This window comes from Arvicola amphibius, chromosome 4 (genome assembly GCF_903992535.2).
Source record: "Arvicola amphibius chromosome 4, mArvAmp1.2, whole genome shotgun sequence".
Classification (NCBI taxonomy): domain Eukaryota; kingdom Metazoa; phylum Chordata; class Mammalia; order Rodentia; family Cricetidae; genus Arvicola; species Arvicola amphibius.
Genome location: NC_052050.1, coordinates 55,936,918 through 55,952,504, shown reverse-complemented (window position 1 = coordinate 55,952,504; position 15,587 = coordinate 55,936,918). Strand labels below are relative to the sequence as shown.

The following is a 15,587-nucleotide window of genomic DNA, read 5'->3' as shown; positions in this document are numbered from 1 at the left end:
TTGCAGGACAGGCTCCAAAGCTACAGCAAAACCCTGTCTCCAAAAACAAACAAACAAACAAACAAACAAACAAACAAAAACTTCAAATGAAAGAATGATGGGGGAGAAACACAGGAACAACAGACAGAAATCAGAAACACGTGGTATGCATGAAGTGTGCTATCAATAACCACTCTGAACAGCGATGCTCTAAATCTGTCAGCTGAAGGACAGAAACTGTCAGAACAGCATCAAAAAACAAAGCCTGATCAACTGTATCTTGGCTATGGAAAGCCTCTTTTACTTTTTATAGAGATTTATTTTTATTTTCTATGTATGAGTGTGTGAGCTGCCATGCATGCACGTGCATGTGTGGTGCCTTAGGAGTTGAGAAGAGGGCATCTGACCCCCTGGAACTGGAGCTACAGATGGTTGTGAGCTGCCATGGGGTGCTAGGAGTCAAACCTGGTTCACACCTGCAGGAGTGATAAATACTCTCAGTCACTGAGCCTACTGGTTTTCAAACCCAGACGAAACCCCCTTTAGAAAAGCACATATAGATTGACCATAAATGGAAAAGCCAATCATGGGACCACTTGCTTAGAATCCTAGCGCTTGGGTGGCTGAAGAAAGGAAAGATGTTGAGGCTGCTGTGGAATACGGGATGAGATCTTGTCTCACTCTCCTCCTCCACAGAAGAAAACGGATGTAAAAAGGCACGCCATGCCAAGACTAATCAAAAGAAAGTGAGGGTTGCTAACCCTAACCCTAACCCTAACGCTAACCTTCAAATAAAGCAGACTTTAGAGTAAGAGAAGCTATTGGGGTGGTGGGAGGGGTAGGCAGGAACTCCATTAGGGAGGAGTCAACACTCCATAAGATATAATAATCTTTACTATAAATACAGAACATCAAAATATGCTCCTCAATAACTAACAGAGCTCCAAAGGGAAACACCATCACAGCAGAAACTACAGCAGCAGGTGGCACAGGTGGGCCACACCCTCAACTCCAGCAAATGCACTCCTTCAGATGCTATGCAGTCTAGACCCAGAGGGACCACTTTCTGGGTCATCAGACATACTTGGCAAATAACACGAGAAGACCACAGTGGAATTAAATGAGAAACCGGTATCAGGCAGAATCCAGGCCCAAACGCTCAGGGGGGAATTGAAGAACATTTATAATTAATAAGCCGATCAAACCCTGGGGCCTTTAGAGCTGGTTCTGTGCTTCTTGTAGGTTTTTCACCTCTTTTGGGAAGCGGCAGCTGAGAAGAATCGAGTGTGAGGTGACTAAGACAGTCTCTGTGATGATGCACAGGACTTACTAGTGAAGCAGGTTATATCCCCGTTTGTCAGGCAGCCAAACAAGGAACCAGACACCACACAGGCGGAAACAGGAGGGAGGTGCAACTGCTCTTCTCTAGCAGGAGACCTTGTGCCTACTAGAAACAGCCAGCCACCTGAGCTCAGAGCACAGCACCCACAGAGCAGGGATACAGTTTCCATCCCAAAGCACTGAGTGCCCCACCACCCCCTGGCCTCACAGAGGAGTCTTCTCTTTACTTTTAACTCTTCACTGCCTATGGAGTGAGCGCTGAATGAGCACAGTCATATCTCTGCCTCCTAAAGACGAAACGGCCAGCACTATGTTTTGATTAGTATCAAATGAAGACAGATGGGGAAATACCAGTCCTATGAAAACACATGCTTTCTTTGGCTCACACTGATATTCCTGAAGTTATTTTACCCACACTACTTCGTCAAAATCCGTGTTCAATCACAGGATTCTAATGTTTCCCATTATCATTATAAAAATAAGGATAGCTTTATAACCATTTGTACACAGCTATTAAAGGTAGGCGAAATTATCATTAACTATAGATAAATTACTTAAAAACTAGATATTTCCCTTTTAAATCAAGTGCCAAAGTTAGTTATTTTTAATTAAGAGTTTAAAATGGGTAAAGGATTTGAATAGATTAGTCAAAAAACAAGTATTTGTCCAAATCCACTCCAAGTGCTGCTCAGGAGTAAGCCCCTTCATAAACTGGTGCAGGCTGAGTGAGCAGACCCCACCGCTGTCTTGCAGCTGGCTGACAGTGGGGATGGTTATATGTGGGGGCGTGGAAATTATTTTCATATTCCGTTTCATTTTGCTGTGACATTATAGATCCTCTCAAGCTAGAATTAAAGTGTTTACTGCTTTAAAAACTCATTTCAAAGGCTTAAAAAAGACAAAGCTTTTAATTTTCAACAGATCTGAGACAGAGATGTTTGGTGTGGGCCCATTTTATCTTTCTTTTAGCATCCTGACTTGATTTTCAGAATCTTCCTTTTATTTAAGCACAGCTTTTCCACTGTCCATCTTCAACACGTATCAGAATTTCTCCAGACTTATTCCTCTTGGGGGGGTATTTCTCTAACATTCTGTAAGGAATTTTTAAGTTGTTTTGTAGCAGTGACTCGGTTTCCCGCAAGGCAGGTTCTGTTTGTGACTAAGAACAACCCCACGCTGGAGTTGTTTCTTCAAATTTCTGCAGTCTCACCCTGCATCCTTTTCATCTCATGTGGGAATTTTAGCCCTCCGTGTGTGTGTACCTGTGATGTGCTGTGCGCAGAATGCATACGTGTGCACATAAATATGTAGGCCCACAGACAGGTTCTTTGCTTGACGGCTGCCTTATTTTCTTTTGAGACTGTGATTTCTTACGGAAATGCTTTGGCTAGGCCGGCTGGCCAGCGAGCTTCAAGGGGTCTTCCTCTGTGTTCCATCCCGAAGATGGGTTGCGAGCACACACTGTGAGGCCCAACCTGTCATTTGCACTCTGGAGATCTAAATTCTGCTCCTGTGATGGCACAGCAGGTACCTCACCAATGGAGCTCTCTCCGCTGCCCATTCCCTCCCCCTTTATCTACTGAAACATGACATCCTTCTTTGTTGAATTTTATTCGAGGCACCAAGATATGTCATATTCACTTCATTGCAACTGCCAGTAAATCTTTCCAAGTGCTCTAACCTTAGATCCAGCTGGCCCTCCCCACCATGGATTCTGCACCCTCAGATTCAGACAAACATCAATCTCAAGTATTAGGAAAGAATCGTACTCTACTGGGCATGCTTCAGGCCTTTCACTTTTAGTAGTTCCTGACAGTGTAGCATACCAACTATTAGTAGCACACACACTGCATCAAGTACAGCAAGAAATGGGGTGAGAGGAGGTACATGGGAAAATACCGCAATGTTCCCTATAAAGGGCCTGGCCTGTGGAGTCTGGTGTCTTTAGAGGACACTGGGGGAATCTCTAATGTTTTCTGATACAGAAAACTAATCTATTTAAACTTAAAAAAAAACTTAAAATGATGAATATCTTGTCCCTGTGCTTTCCTGACCACACTGGTAACAACTAATAAAAAAAAAGTAGCCATGAATTTGAAAGAGAGCAAGGAGGTGTATATGGGAGGAATTGGAGGAAGAAAAGAGAAGGGATAAATGATATAATTATAGTTTCAAAAATAAAAGAAAAATATTAGAAAAAATGAACCATTATCATGAATTGAAAATATATAATTAATATACACTAAACCTTAGATTAATGATGTGTATGACATTGACTTATGGGAGGGAGTTTCTAAAGTTTTTAACCTATCTTTGTAGCATTAGCTAAAAGTCCTAAATAATATAACCCCCCAAGGATTCTGAACTGACTAGATGGATGTATAATAGACATGTGTAGATCATGACCAAATCAGCAGGAGAGAGAATGACACCTCAGAAGTGGCACACCAGCCACACCAGCTAGGGATCTGTCATAGACCCAGAAGCACAAACGGCCAGTCTGCCTCCATCACAATGAATCTGGGATCTGAAGCACTTGTATTCTCTGCTTGGTTCCACAGGATGGCAGCCTGGGAGACAGGGGATTCTTTAAAAGTCCTTCATTGTTTCCTACCCCAGAGGGAAATTCTGAATGTCATGTGGATGCAAGCTCAAAGCCCACCTGCTCAGTGTGGTTATAAAATCAATGCACAAGTCACAAAAGCTGCAAAGAACAGAAAACCTATGAGTGAAGCATCACATTTTAATAACACATGGGATGGGTTGAGGGTGCAGCTCAGAAGCAGACTGTTTGCCTAGCATGATGAAGCCCTGAGTCCCATACCCAGTGTACACACACACACACAGACACACACACGCACACGGACATGCACACACACACACCTTATGTGCAACCATGACAATAGGAACACAATGTGCTCATAGAAGAAGCAAGGTTTCTAATATTTTGGTCAAAAGATAGTTTACATAGGTTTAGCTTTCTTAGGGACCCAAACTGACACAAAGGCATGTAAAGATGTGTGTTGTGTGTGTGTGTGTGTGTGTGTGTGTGTGTGTGCATCAGCACTATGAATGGTGTATGACTCATTAGGTCTAACACAGTGTGTGTGTGGGGGATAAGGGGATAATAGATGGGAATGATAGTATGTGCAATGAGTGACATCATCCCACAAATATAGGATCCTAGAACTTAGAACTCGGGCCCTCCCTCTCTCTCTCTCTCTCTCTCTCTCTCTCTCTCTCTCTCTCTCTCTCTAAGAAGGGAAATCTGTTTTCTCTGATGGCCTCCACAGCTAACATTTAACGTGTCTCCCAACACAGCGACTCAGGTAATATTGAAAAGCAAACAGGGACAAACATTTTACTATCACAGAAGTTGTGGCTCAGTCTAAATTCTCAGTCATCCTAGGGACCTACAATGTATTCTTTGGAATGCAATTGTCCTAAGGCTCCCCACAAACATGAAGGCCATGCCCCCTTTGCTTACAGCGCCAAGTCCCCAGTGACTCACTGTCCTGGTCACTCTCACAGTCCTGAGTCCGTGAACTCATCAAGGACGCTAGAGATGTAAGCAGGCAACCCAGGGACATTTTGATTAACTGGAACATCAGCAGCAGGACTTTAAGAAAACTCTACTGAACAACACAGACAATACCCCAGGACTCCACAGCCTGCCCCCGGAGAGAAGAGAGCAAAGGGAACAGATACCCGGCAAATCTCCACTCTGTTGGCAGCCTCCTCCATCTCCTCCCTGAGGGCATCAGCTTTGGCACCCGCGGGCTGAAGGCTGCTGGAAAGCCCTGAAGACTTGGAAGTCTGCTGCCACCTGATGGAAAACAAGAGAGAAAGAGGATGTGTGTGAGACAGGTGGAGCCCTGGGGATATGGCAGAGTGCCGAGGAAATACCTGGCCTCAAGTTGTTAGCCAGGGAACTACACTGTTGCAAGGAAGGAGGTATGACCAGGAGATACCGGTGCTATACCAGGTGAGGGACTCACCTTTCCTCAGCGGAACTGATGGGTGAAAATGAGGATCAGGTGACCTTACCCACAGGCCCATCCTACAGTTTGCCACTGTGTCCTCTATGACCTTCTACACACTAAAGTCAATGACAGTCACCACTGCTGTCCCTTATTCACAGACAAAGTACAATGGTTGACATTTATGGAGTGCAGTGTGACCTGCTAATATACATACATGGTGTAGTGTGATTTAAATCAAACTAATTAACATACCCATCACCTCAGGTTTTCTTGCTAAGAGATTTCTGAATCTTAATCAGGCTCATGATTGTTAACAGCAATGCATTCCAAATTTTGAAATTACCAGTAGTGCCTTTCAGTATGGCCCCGTCATTCAGTGAAGTTGCTTATGGGCTTCTGGGCTTGGAAACACGCCTACTCGGCTGAAGCCAGTAATGGATGTGAGGTGAAAAGGAAACAATGACAGGATTAAAAGCCAACATGAAAGCAAGAATCTGCACTGCTAAGTATGGAACAGCATCCTACCGACCTTTAGTTACCTCCTCTGTATTTCCGTAAAAACTCTTTTGTGGAAGAAAACTCTTGAGGCAAACACTCGGATGACAGAGAGGGAGAAGTGCCAACACTTCCTTCTAGAAGGATCAGAATGGCCTACAAGAAGAAAGGGCTCGGCAGGGTTTCTCTGCTGCTAAGTCTGAGGCCTCGCTGGCTCACAGGGACCAGCAAGGCCGGAGAAAGAACCAGAGCAGTCCATTATCTTAACTTGTCCGCTGGATCTTTTATCTTCCAGAGACGGAGCTATTTCTAGCCTGTGAGCAGCACAGCAGGGCAGTAGGAGTGACAAATGGCAGCCAAGTCTGACTTCAGTCTGGGGAAATCAGGAAGAAGAAGGACTGGGGAAAAGAGTGGGGGCCACCTTGCCAAGATGGTCTGACAGAGCACAGGCAGGAATGTGGTCAGGGGTTGCCAGGTGTTTCAGCTGACAAGAGAATTGAGAACTCTTCCTGGGAGCTCCCCCGATGAACTGTGTGACAAGACAAACCGTTTCTTTTGAAAACAATGTAAGTACAAACTAAACAGGAGCCTTCCCCTAACACCTAGACCATGTCTGCAGCTGGCCAATTGGGGGTATAACATCTTCCCAGGTCCTGAGAAAGAATCTAATCAGCATCTAGCAGGCTAGTAGTTCTGCTGGGTTTTTCTTTCTCTTGTTATCTGCTAGGAAAAAAAAAACGTAAGGAAAAACGTGGGGTATGGAATCCAAGCGGGTATTTAATGGCAGAGAGTAACAGAGTGAAGGGTTCCCAGCCTTTTAGGATGCAGCATATGAAACTAATCTACAAAGGTTCTCAGACCTGTGCGGGTTAGAGGCTACCAGGAAGACACATGCCCTGGGAACCATTCTGATTCTAAGATAAGAACTTAGAGAAATTTGAAATTTAGCAATTTTTTTTCTAAGCCAGAACAGCAGAAATGGTTAGGCAGGAATCCCTGCGTGCCTTTTCCTTTAGAGACATGCTTTACACAAATGATCCATTTCTGAATCGATTGGAACTGTCCAGAGTCAGCTATTTAAATAAAACATTAAAGCAATGAAGGATTTGGGACACACCAAGTATTCCCCATTATGGCTGTAATTTAGATGAGACAGCAAGTACACTTCCATGTTGATTATAAAGATGAAGATACAACGACCAATCTGTCCAGGCCACCTAGAGAAGCAACTAATAGATGCTTGAAAGTGGGGGGGCTCTGCAGCTCAGCAGGCTTTACTGCTCTTGCAGAGGGCCGCAGGTCAGGGCTCAATGCTCACATCCCTCTCAGTATAGTTAGATCTATCTCACTGACTTGAAGCAGACAGGGCAGAATTACTTAAACGGTGACAAATGCATGCGCTCGATTCAACCCTCATTAAACACTGACTAAATAAGACAGATCTGACAGATTCACTAGAATTGTGCTAAGATCCAAAGATCCTGTCATGGAAGTATTGATCAGGACACGCTGAGTGAGGACAGAACAGAGTGACTTTGGAGGGGGCTGCTATGGCAGCACTGCGGTACTGTACAGTTCACGGGAAGCACACAGGACTGAAGAAAGCCTGGACAGCTGGACGCTGGTCATCGCCAGCATAAGGACCTCACAAGTGCGGCTGAAGGAAGAAATAGCGCGGAGGTGGTAGGAACACCGAGAACCAGCTGCCCCAGGAGAGTAGCTTGCCATCCCTGCTATTCAACATCACTCTGGAATTCAGTGTGAACTTCACGGCTGTATCCCGACAGCTGCTCCTCTCTGGCTAAGTGTGCAGCTTTAAGGGAAACAGCTGCTTGATGTGGCTTTCAGTCAAGTCCAACAAAGCAGATAAGGCCTGCCTGGATGTAACCATTCAGAACCAGGGGCTCAAGAGCAAGAACCGTCTCTGTGGATGTTACTTCCACCCTAAAGACCATCACCTGAATTGACGAGAAAGTCAGTAACTTGAGGGTTTGGGTCTGCCCTCTCTAAGTTACTAAAGCAGAGTCATGAAAGGAAGCTAGCTGAGATGGTGAGGGACCAGAGCTGCCTACAATAGCTGCCAAGCAACCCTCTCTCACAACACAAAGTAGGTGACAGAAAGCCACCAATGTGATGAGGAGGACTGTACTTACATAAGGATGATCTAAAAGGGTCTTTTTTGTTTTGTTTTGCTTTGTTTTTGTCTAACATACAAAGGTTGCAAGGGTTTGTTTGCTGTGGTTTGAAGGAGAAACCACAAACATACAGGCTCGTGTGCTTGTACAGTTGGTCCCCAGCACATGGCACTGTCTGGGGGAGGTTGTGGAACCCTCTGGACATGGGACCAGGCTGGCAGAAATGTGACTGCCAAGGCAGGAATAAAAACTTACAGTCTGACCTTCCTTCTAGCCAAGCTCTGCTTCCTGAATAGCATGTGACATGCCCAGTCACCTCTAGCTGCTAATCCCTGAGCGGCCAACTATCCCAGCCCCACCATTCCCACCATGATGGACTGCATTCCCTAAACTGTGAGCCCAAACAGATCTTTCCCTAACTTAGCATCTTTCTGCCAAGTGTCTCCTTTCAGTGCACGAGCAAATGGCTAACACAGGGGTCCTAGCTGAACTCTGTAAGCACAGAAACCGGAAAAGGGAGTTACAGCTTTCCCTAGCAGATCCAAATACAGACCAGATAGGCTGAAGTGCGAAAAGGGTGCTAATCACAGCTGACAGGCCCTGCATACACTCCCTTGGGCTTTCAGAATGTACACAATGCTTACTATCACTCAACAAAACCAGCAATGGCTGCCACTCAGTGGTTCTCCCCTTCTCATAAAAGGACCAAACAAAAATATGTGAGATGACAGGGATATGCTTCCACGGTAACCTTCCCTTCCAGCTGCTAGAAACCCTGCAGGAAACCTGCCATTTCCTTAGAGAAGCAGAGAAGACCTCACGGTGAAGACCCAGGCCTAGAGGCACAGTGTCCAACCCATCACAACAAAGAGCAGTCAGCACTACTCCAATCAGCTTCTGTGACCCTAAAGGGACACCTGAATACTGGGGCCCTGGGATGCCATTTTATGTAGTACAGAGGCACTGTGACAATGGCTCTCTTTCCTGAGGGCACAGTATGGAGTTGGCTGAAGGGTTCAACCTGGATTCCATCAATGCCCCTTTGTATTAATTCCTTTTGTGGTAAAATGTTATCAAAGTGACGTGCAGAAGAAAGCATTTATTCTGGCTTATAGCTCCTGAGGGGGATGCCATCATGGCAAGGGAGGCGTGGCACTGGGCAGGAAGCTGAGAGACTACATCTGCAGCCTGATTCAGGAAGCAGAGAAAGCAGACCTCAAGCGGAGAGAGGCTGTAAACTCTAAGCCCACCCTCAGTGATGTGCGCCCTCCAGCAAGGTGCCACCTCCCCAAGGTTGCACTGCCTTCCTGCACAGAGCCACCGACTGAAGACTGAGTATTAAGATACCCAACTGTGGGAGACAGCATAGACAAACCACCACGGCCTCCGTAGGAGACACTGAATTTGCTTCCAGACATTTAATTTTAAGCTCACCTTATTATTTGTAGCAAAGGGCATTGGCTTCCAACTTACAGCCATGCTGTGAAATTTCTTTCTAAAATGTATTATGAGAAAGTTATTCGGGGGGGGGGGGGGGGGTGATGACAGGGGACTGAGGCTTAGGATACACCAACTAAAGAAACTTCTCCACTGATTTAACCTGTGCTATTTCCGTACCCACACCTTTTAGAGTTCTGAGTGGTGAGCCCCCAGTGTAATCACATGTTATAGCATGTGTTGACAGGTGAAGGCACTGGGGAAGTACAGGGACACGCGGTACCTTACTTGATGCTCATGATACCTCTACAGACAACAGCGCTTACTCCCTGTGCACAGGCGAGGAGATACATTCTAGGAAGTGGTTCAGTCAAGGCCACTAAAAGGTCTACAAAAGAACAGAGCTGGATCTTGTTTCCTGACTCCTAATTCTAAATCTCTCTGCCCTAGAGCTTCCTGGTTTTGTTGATTTCATGAAAGGAAAATAAGATGAGGTGATTAGGACTGAATTACAAAGGATTTAAGGTAGAAACAGTTCTTACCACATGGGTGTGAGTGAACTCTTATTCTTTTAACTTATATTTGTATGTGCGTACATACACACATGTGTATGCACAAACACAGAGCACTGTAAGGATCAAAGGCAAATGTGTACCACGTCCACATATAATGGCTGCAGTCCACATCAGGGCTTCTGGCATTGGCCTGCTGAAACAGGAAGTCTGTAGTCTCAGAGTGGCAGGTGGGGATCAGGTTGATAGGACCTTCGCAGAAGGGCTACAACAGGAAGCTTCTACACTGGCCATTTCAGGAGATGACACATGTCATGTCCAGAGTTAGGCATGCTCTCCGTGTTGCACACATGACATAGCTCTGTCTTGCCTCTTGGTTTGCATGCCCACTCTCCTCCAAGTTATGAGCATTCTTCCTGTACCTCGAATACAGCACCAAGGGCCTATGCACTCTCTCTCTCCACGTAGACAGTTTGTCCCTCATCTTTGCCTCGTTGTTTGAGCTCAGACAAAGTAACACCTACGCAGAAAAGCAACTCTTCAGTTTCCCCGTCTGATGTTGATGCCTCTTCCACCATTGTTCTTTTCTGAAATTATCCAGTGTGATTCTTCTTAAACGTGTGACTGCCTAAAACTGTCCTCTTACCGAGGGTCTGCCTTCAGGCTTAAGGCAGGGAACCCATTTCTGGTCATTGCATTACCTCCAGTGCCTGCTACACAGGGTATTTAAAAAACTTAATGAAGGCTGGGAGGTGGTGGCGTACACCTTTAATCACAGCACTCAGGAGGCAGAGGCAGGCCGACCTCTGAGTTTGAGGTCAGCCTGGTCTGCAGAGTGAGTTCCTGGACAGTCAGGGCTACACTGGGAAACCCTGTCTTAAAAAAACAAAAAAGAAAGAAAGGAAAGAAGGAAGGAAAGGAGGGAGGAAGGGAGGGAGGAAGGGAGGGAGGGAGGGAGGAAGGGAGGGAGGGAGGGAGAAAAGAAAGAAGGAAGGGAGGGAGGGAGGGCCGGAGGGAGAGGAGGGAGGGAGGGAAGGGAGGGAGGGAAGGGAGGAAAGAAAGAAGGAAGGGAGGAAGGGAGGGACGGAGGGAGAGGAGGGAGGGAGGGAAGGGAGGGAGGGAGGAAAGAAAGAAGGAAGGGAGAGAGGGAGGGAGGGAGGGAGGGAGGGAGGGAGGGAGGGAGGGAGGGAGGGAAGGAGGGAAGAAAGCAAGGAAGGAAGGATGAAAGAAAGTAAAAAAGAAAGAGATGAATGAGGAGACCCCCTCCCCCAAATATCATGGTCCAGCCAAAGAAGCTGTAAAGGAGGTAAAGAAACTCTACCTGGTCCGTGAAGAATCCATGTCCAGCACCAGCTTTGCTAAATGTTTCCTTTGCTTTTGAATATTGGGGATTTCCACCTGTGGTTCCAGAATAGGAGAGACATAGTCAAGCTCAAGGTCAAGATTAAGACTTGAAAGCGAGGCTCTCAAAGAATACTTAAGAATCTACCGACAGTCACCTGAAAGTTTGCTACAGGTCTTCTGGTCCTTGTTTTCAGAGCAAATCAGTCTCCCCTTTGTCTTGGGTCTAGTCATCAAGTAGGAATCATGCTTTGTGTGTATGCCTTGATGTCAAGCTACCAACGTTATCAGGTATAGCTGCCTTCCTCCCTCCCTCTCCAGATCCTGCTGCCTTCCTCCCTCCCTCCCCAGATCCAGTGTGTGTGTGTGTGTGTGTGTGTGTGTGTGTGTGTGTGTGTGTGTGTGTGTGTGTGTGTGTGTGAATCTACTTGAGGTTCACTGTCACTCGAATTTCAAGGATGCAATACAGTGCAGTCACCCTCCACCCCACCCCCACCTCTCCGCTGCCCACCGCATTTCTTGAACGAATTTATCTTGTATACATGGAACTTTGTACCCTGGACCAGCAGCAGATAAAATGCTCAATTCCTTCCCGGACCTGCATCTGTTCTCTTCCCTGGACATATCATCTATAGGTTCTGCATAGCCCTACCTACTTGGAGATGGCTATACGCTTGTCCTTACCCAAACCAGCATGAAAAATAGAGTTAATAACTGCTGTGTCTGCTTCCACAAGGGCCAAATGCAAGAGAAAGGAAGGACATACCACTATGTAGGCACTAGCAGACCTAACTTAAATGAGCAGCTGAGCACAGAGAAGCCCTGGCCTTAGCAGACCTGAGATGCTAAGGGATACCACTAGGACATACAGTTTGTATTTATAGAAACAAAGGAGACATGTTAGCATATTTATAGAGATGAAGCAAGATTTCCCACAGTCAGCAGTGAGTAACTTGGCCTCCACGGAGTTCTCCACAAGGACTTCTTCCATATTGGTTGTATGTGGATGCTCTTTTTATATTTTTCTTTCTAAAAATGCCTTCCTTGAAGATTCCAACGCAGGATTTTGGTTCCGGGCCCAGCAAAAAAGTAGGGCAGGATGTGAGAATTAAAAAGGAAAATTGGCTATGAATTGAACTAAAATCATCTTTTTTTTTTTAACACTAGGGGAAAATGTGAGGAAAACCTGGTGCTCTGTGAGACACTTTCCACCCACTCAGAGCTAAGCCAGGCTGAGGGCTGTGCAGAGTGCAAGGACTCCAACAGCAAAAAGCAGCATCAGAACCTGCAGAGCCGGGGCAGGGCTGGGCAGTCACAGCACTGCTCAAGTCTCAGCAAGGGGCATAGGCCTTGCTGCTGAGTCCCCCTAACTTTTGGGGTTGTTTCCGGCTTTGGCCAGAGCCCCAGCCACCTTCTGAGCAGCAGGTGCCTCTCATGAGTATTCCTGGCTAGGGAAAGATGGGAAGGAGGGCAACGGTCAACCAATTTCATCTACAGTGTGGGATTCAAGAGGCTTAAAATTGCTCTGGGCTGACTTGTCCAGAGCACTGTATCAATTTACTCTTTGGTCACCTTTAGGTATTTAAGTATTTATCCATACCACTGACTCAGAAAGAACATGGAAAGACAAGAACACACTGGAGGCGATCTAGGGATGAAACCAGATGTGCACTGGGCAATATTACAAAGCTTCTGAAACCTCTAGTCATGGGGGATGATATAATTTTAAATTTAAATGTGCAGAAGTTAGCTATCATTAACTCTGAGTCTCCCAAGTTGCAGTAATAACCACATTCGATGTTCATCATGGCCGAAGAAGGCTAGGGGCTACCACTGCACAGGCACAGAAAGTTCCATCATTGTTGGCATCTCCCATGTGGAGCAACTGCTAGGTTTTGTATGGCCAGTGAGAAGCCACCGAGGAATCCATAGAGAGGCCCATAAAGATCCCAGCCACTCCTTGTCTCACTTGATAAAGCTGCAGGGGGTGGGAACTGGGAAAACTGTCTCACAGACATTTAGACAGCTTTTAGTAAAATAGTTTAATTCAGCATCTTGTATAATCCAAAGAAGGTATTCAACCAAAGGGGCCTGAAGGAGCTTCTTGCGCCAGTTTCCCAGACTCCTCAGGAGGGAGCTGCCATTCATGCCCACCAGCTACTGAAGCCTGGGGATGGGCAGGGGAGGGTGGAGATGGGCAGGGAAGGGGATGCTGGGAAGGGACAGGCTGATGGAAGCTGGAACTTGGGTTAGGGATGGAGGTGATGCTGCTGGCTTTGTAAGTTTATCTATGGGAAGGTGAAGGGAGAAATCGGTGGGGGAGGGAAGGAAGCAGCAAGTAGGTGAAAGCTCCGCCATACTTGAAAATCTTGACAATGGTGTGGGCACGATGTTTCCTAGTGGAATACCAGGTCAGAGATCGAGGAGAGAGAAGCAAACAGCGGAAGGCAGGATGCAGGATTGTTTTTTGTCCCAGCCCCAGCCTCACTCAGCGTCTCACCTCTGCCAGCAGGAACAGGGGTTCAATCACATCCCTCTCCACTTGCAGCTCAAAGTGGATCAGCTCCTGAGCTAGCTTGTCCTCTGTCTCTCCACAGAGCTTCAGCATCTTCCTGCAGGCAAGGGAGAAAGGCAGCCTGAATATCCTGGACCACCACACTGTGCCGAGTCAGACTCCATCATTCCTGGCTTGATAAATGTCCTCAGGTCAACATGTGGGTTGGTTTCTATGGCTACCAGGGACCAAGCTGAATTGTTTCCCATTGTTTCTATGCCTGATGTTATCACCTATTCCAAACAGTGCTGAGTGCCAGGGGAAACTAGGAGAAACTAGGCTCACACAAGCCAAATCCACCAGCATATGAATTCAATTGCTTCTCTCTCTCCTCTAGGATCCCTGGGGAGACTAGCTGAGACAGATCCACGAACACACCACACCTTCACGTGAATACCCAAATCTCAATTCTGGTGGGACCTCACCAGGAGAAAACACTTACTCCTAAGCCATGGAAAGTTACTTAGTACATGACCAGTACTTAAGTCATTATGCCATGGAAAGAGCCAGAAAGTCACCCCCCAAGTTGCTCAATACTGCAACAGCAGATGACACTATCAAGAGAAAGTTAATCTGTTTTCTGAGAAAAGGACATTGTTTCAAAGATGTTAGTTTTCCCTAAATGGCTGTCTTCTTTACACAGTACCATGCTAATTGAAACTCGGGTAAGTTTTAAATATCAATAAAAGCATAAGCAGACACAATTTATTCTCAGCTGATACGCTCACATATAACATGATGCTACCTACCACTTAGTTAAAAATGTCTTTACCATTGGTTTTGTGCAAACTTATTTTGCACAAATTGCTTTCTCCTCCAGTGTAGGGATCGAACTCAGGGACTTAGGCATGACCAGCAAGAACTCTAGTACTGAGCTTCCTCGGCTCTACCTGCTTTTCACATGTAGCTAGTTTTAGGGCTCGTCCATGTTTGCTTATGAAAAATTCATCATTTTGTCACATATAGTTCTTTTTTATGTGTATGTTTACCTCCATGTATTAAGCTTTCCCATGATCAAAATTTTTAGGGACCACATATACACTGCTGTGGTATACATATATAATGTATCCTCATGCATACATATGCATGTGCAGCCTTTTTTTTTTTTGTATGTTTGAGAGTTTTCACTGCTCTATGACCCTAACAATTCTCAGCATGAAAGTCTTGATTTCTGTCACACTAGTGACTCTGCACGGCATCTCTCTCAGGCCCTCCAAAAACCCTGGTCCATGAAGTTTTCCTCACATGCTTGGCTACTTCTGAACTGGGATTTAGTTATTTGAATTTATTTACAATTCTTTATATAGCCACGCATCTACAGGGAAATGGAACAGGGGTTCTAATTTGCTACTATAAATGCCAAGTCCCAGCTTGTGGTTTTATCTTTGCACCTTTGTAATGGTATTTTAACAAAACTTTCTGGTACTTTCCTTCATATTCCTTATGCTACTTCTTGATTTTTAAAACATCAGGTATCAACTCTTGACCCATAGCTATGGAAATGATCATTTAATTTGTGTTCACATTTCCTCATGTTTATTTCATTTAATAGATGTTCAGTATTTATATTTTGACTAAACAGGCATTCCTGCACATTCCTATCCAAAAAAATCCAAATTTTAATTTTTTTTGTTATGTCTTGAGGTTTTTTTTTTTTCTGCTCTGTTCCTGAAATATGTGCAGTGCCTGTGGAGGCCAGAGGATGGCACCAGATTCCCAGGAACTATAGTTACAGAGAGTTGGGAGCTGCCATATAGATGCTGGGAACTAAGCCCAGATCCTCTGGAGAGCAGCTAAGACTCTTAACCAC

At 45.6% G+C, this 15,587-nt stretch overlaps 1 protein-coding gene across 1 annotated transcript in view; it reads right to left on the bottom strand.

Moving 5' to 3' along the window:
• The window catches only part of Arhgap44 (Rho GTPase activating protein 44), a 131,027-nt gene that overhangs the window by 39,462 nt on the left and 75,978 nt on the right, over positions 1 to 15,587 (bottom strand). The window contains exons 5-7 of the mRNA XM_038326443.1: positions 13,724 to 13,835; positions 11,204 to 11,280; positions 5,029 to 5,146 (exon numbers count right to left, since the gene is read on the bottom strand). Coding sequence (XP_038182371.1) covers positions 5,029 to 5,146; positions 11,204 to 11,280; positions 13,724 to 13,835 — 307 coding nt within the window. The remainder of the gene's footprint in view (positions 1 to 5,028; positions 5,147 to 11,203; positions 11,281 to 13,723; positions 13,836 to 15,587) is intronic.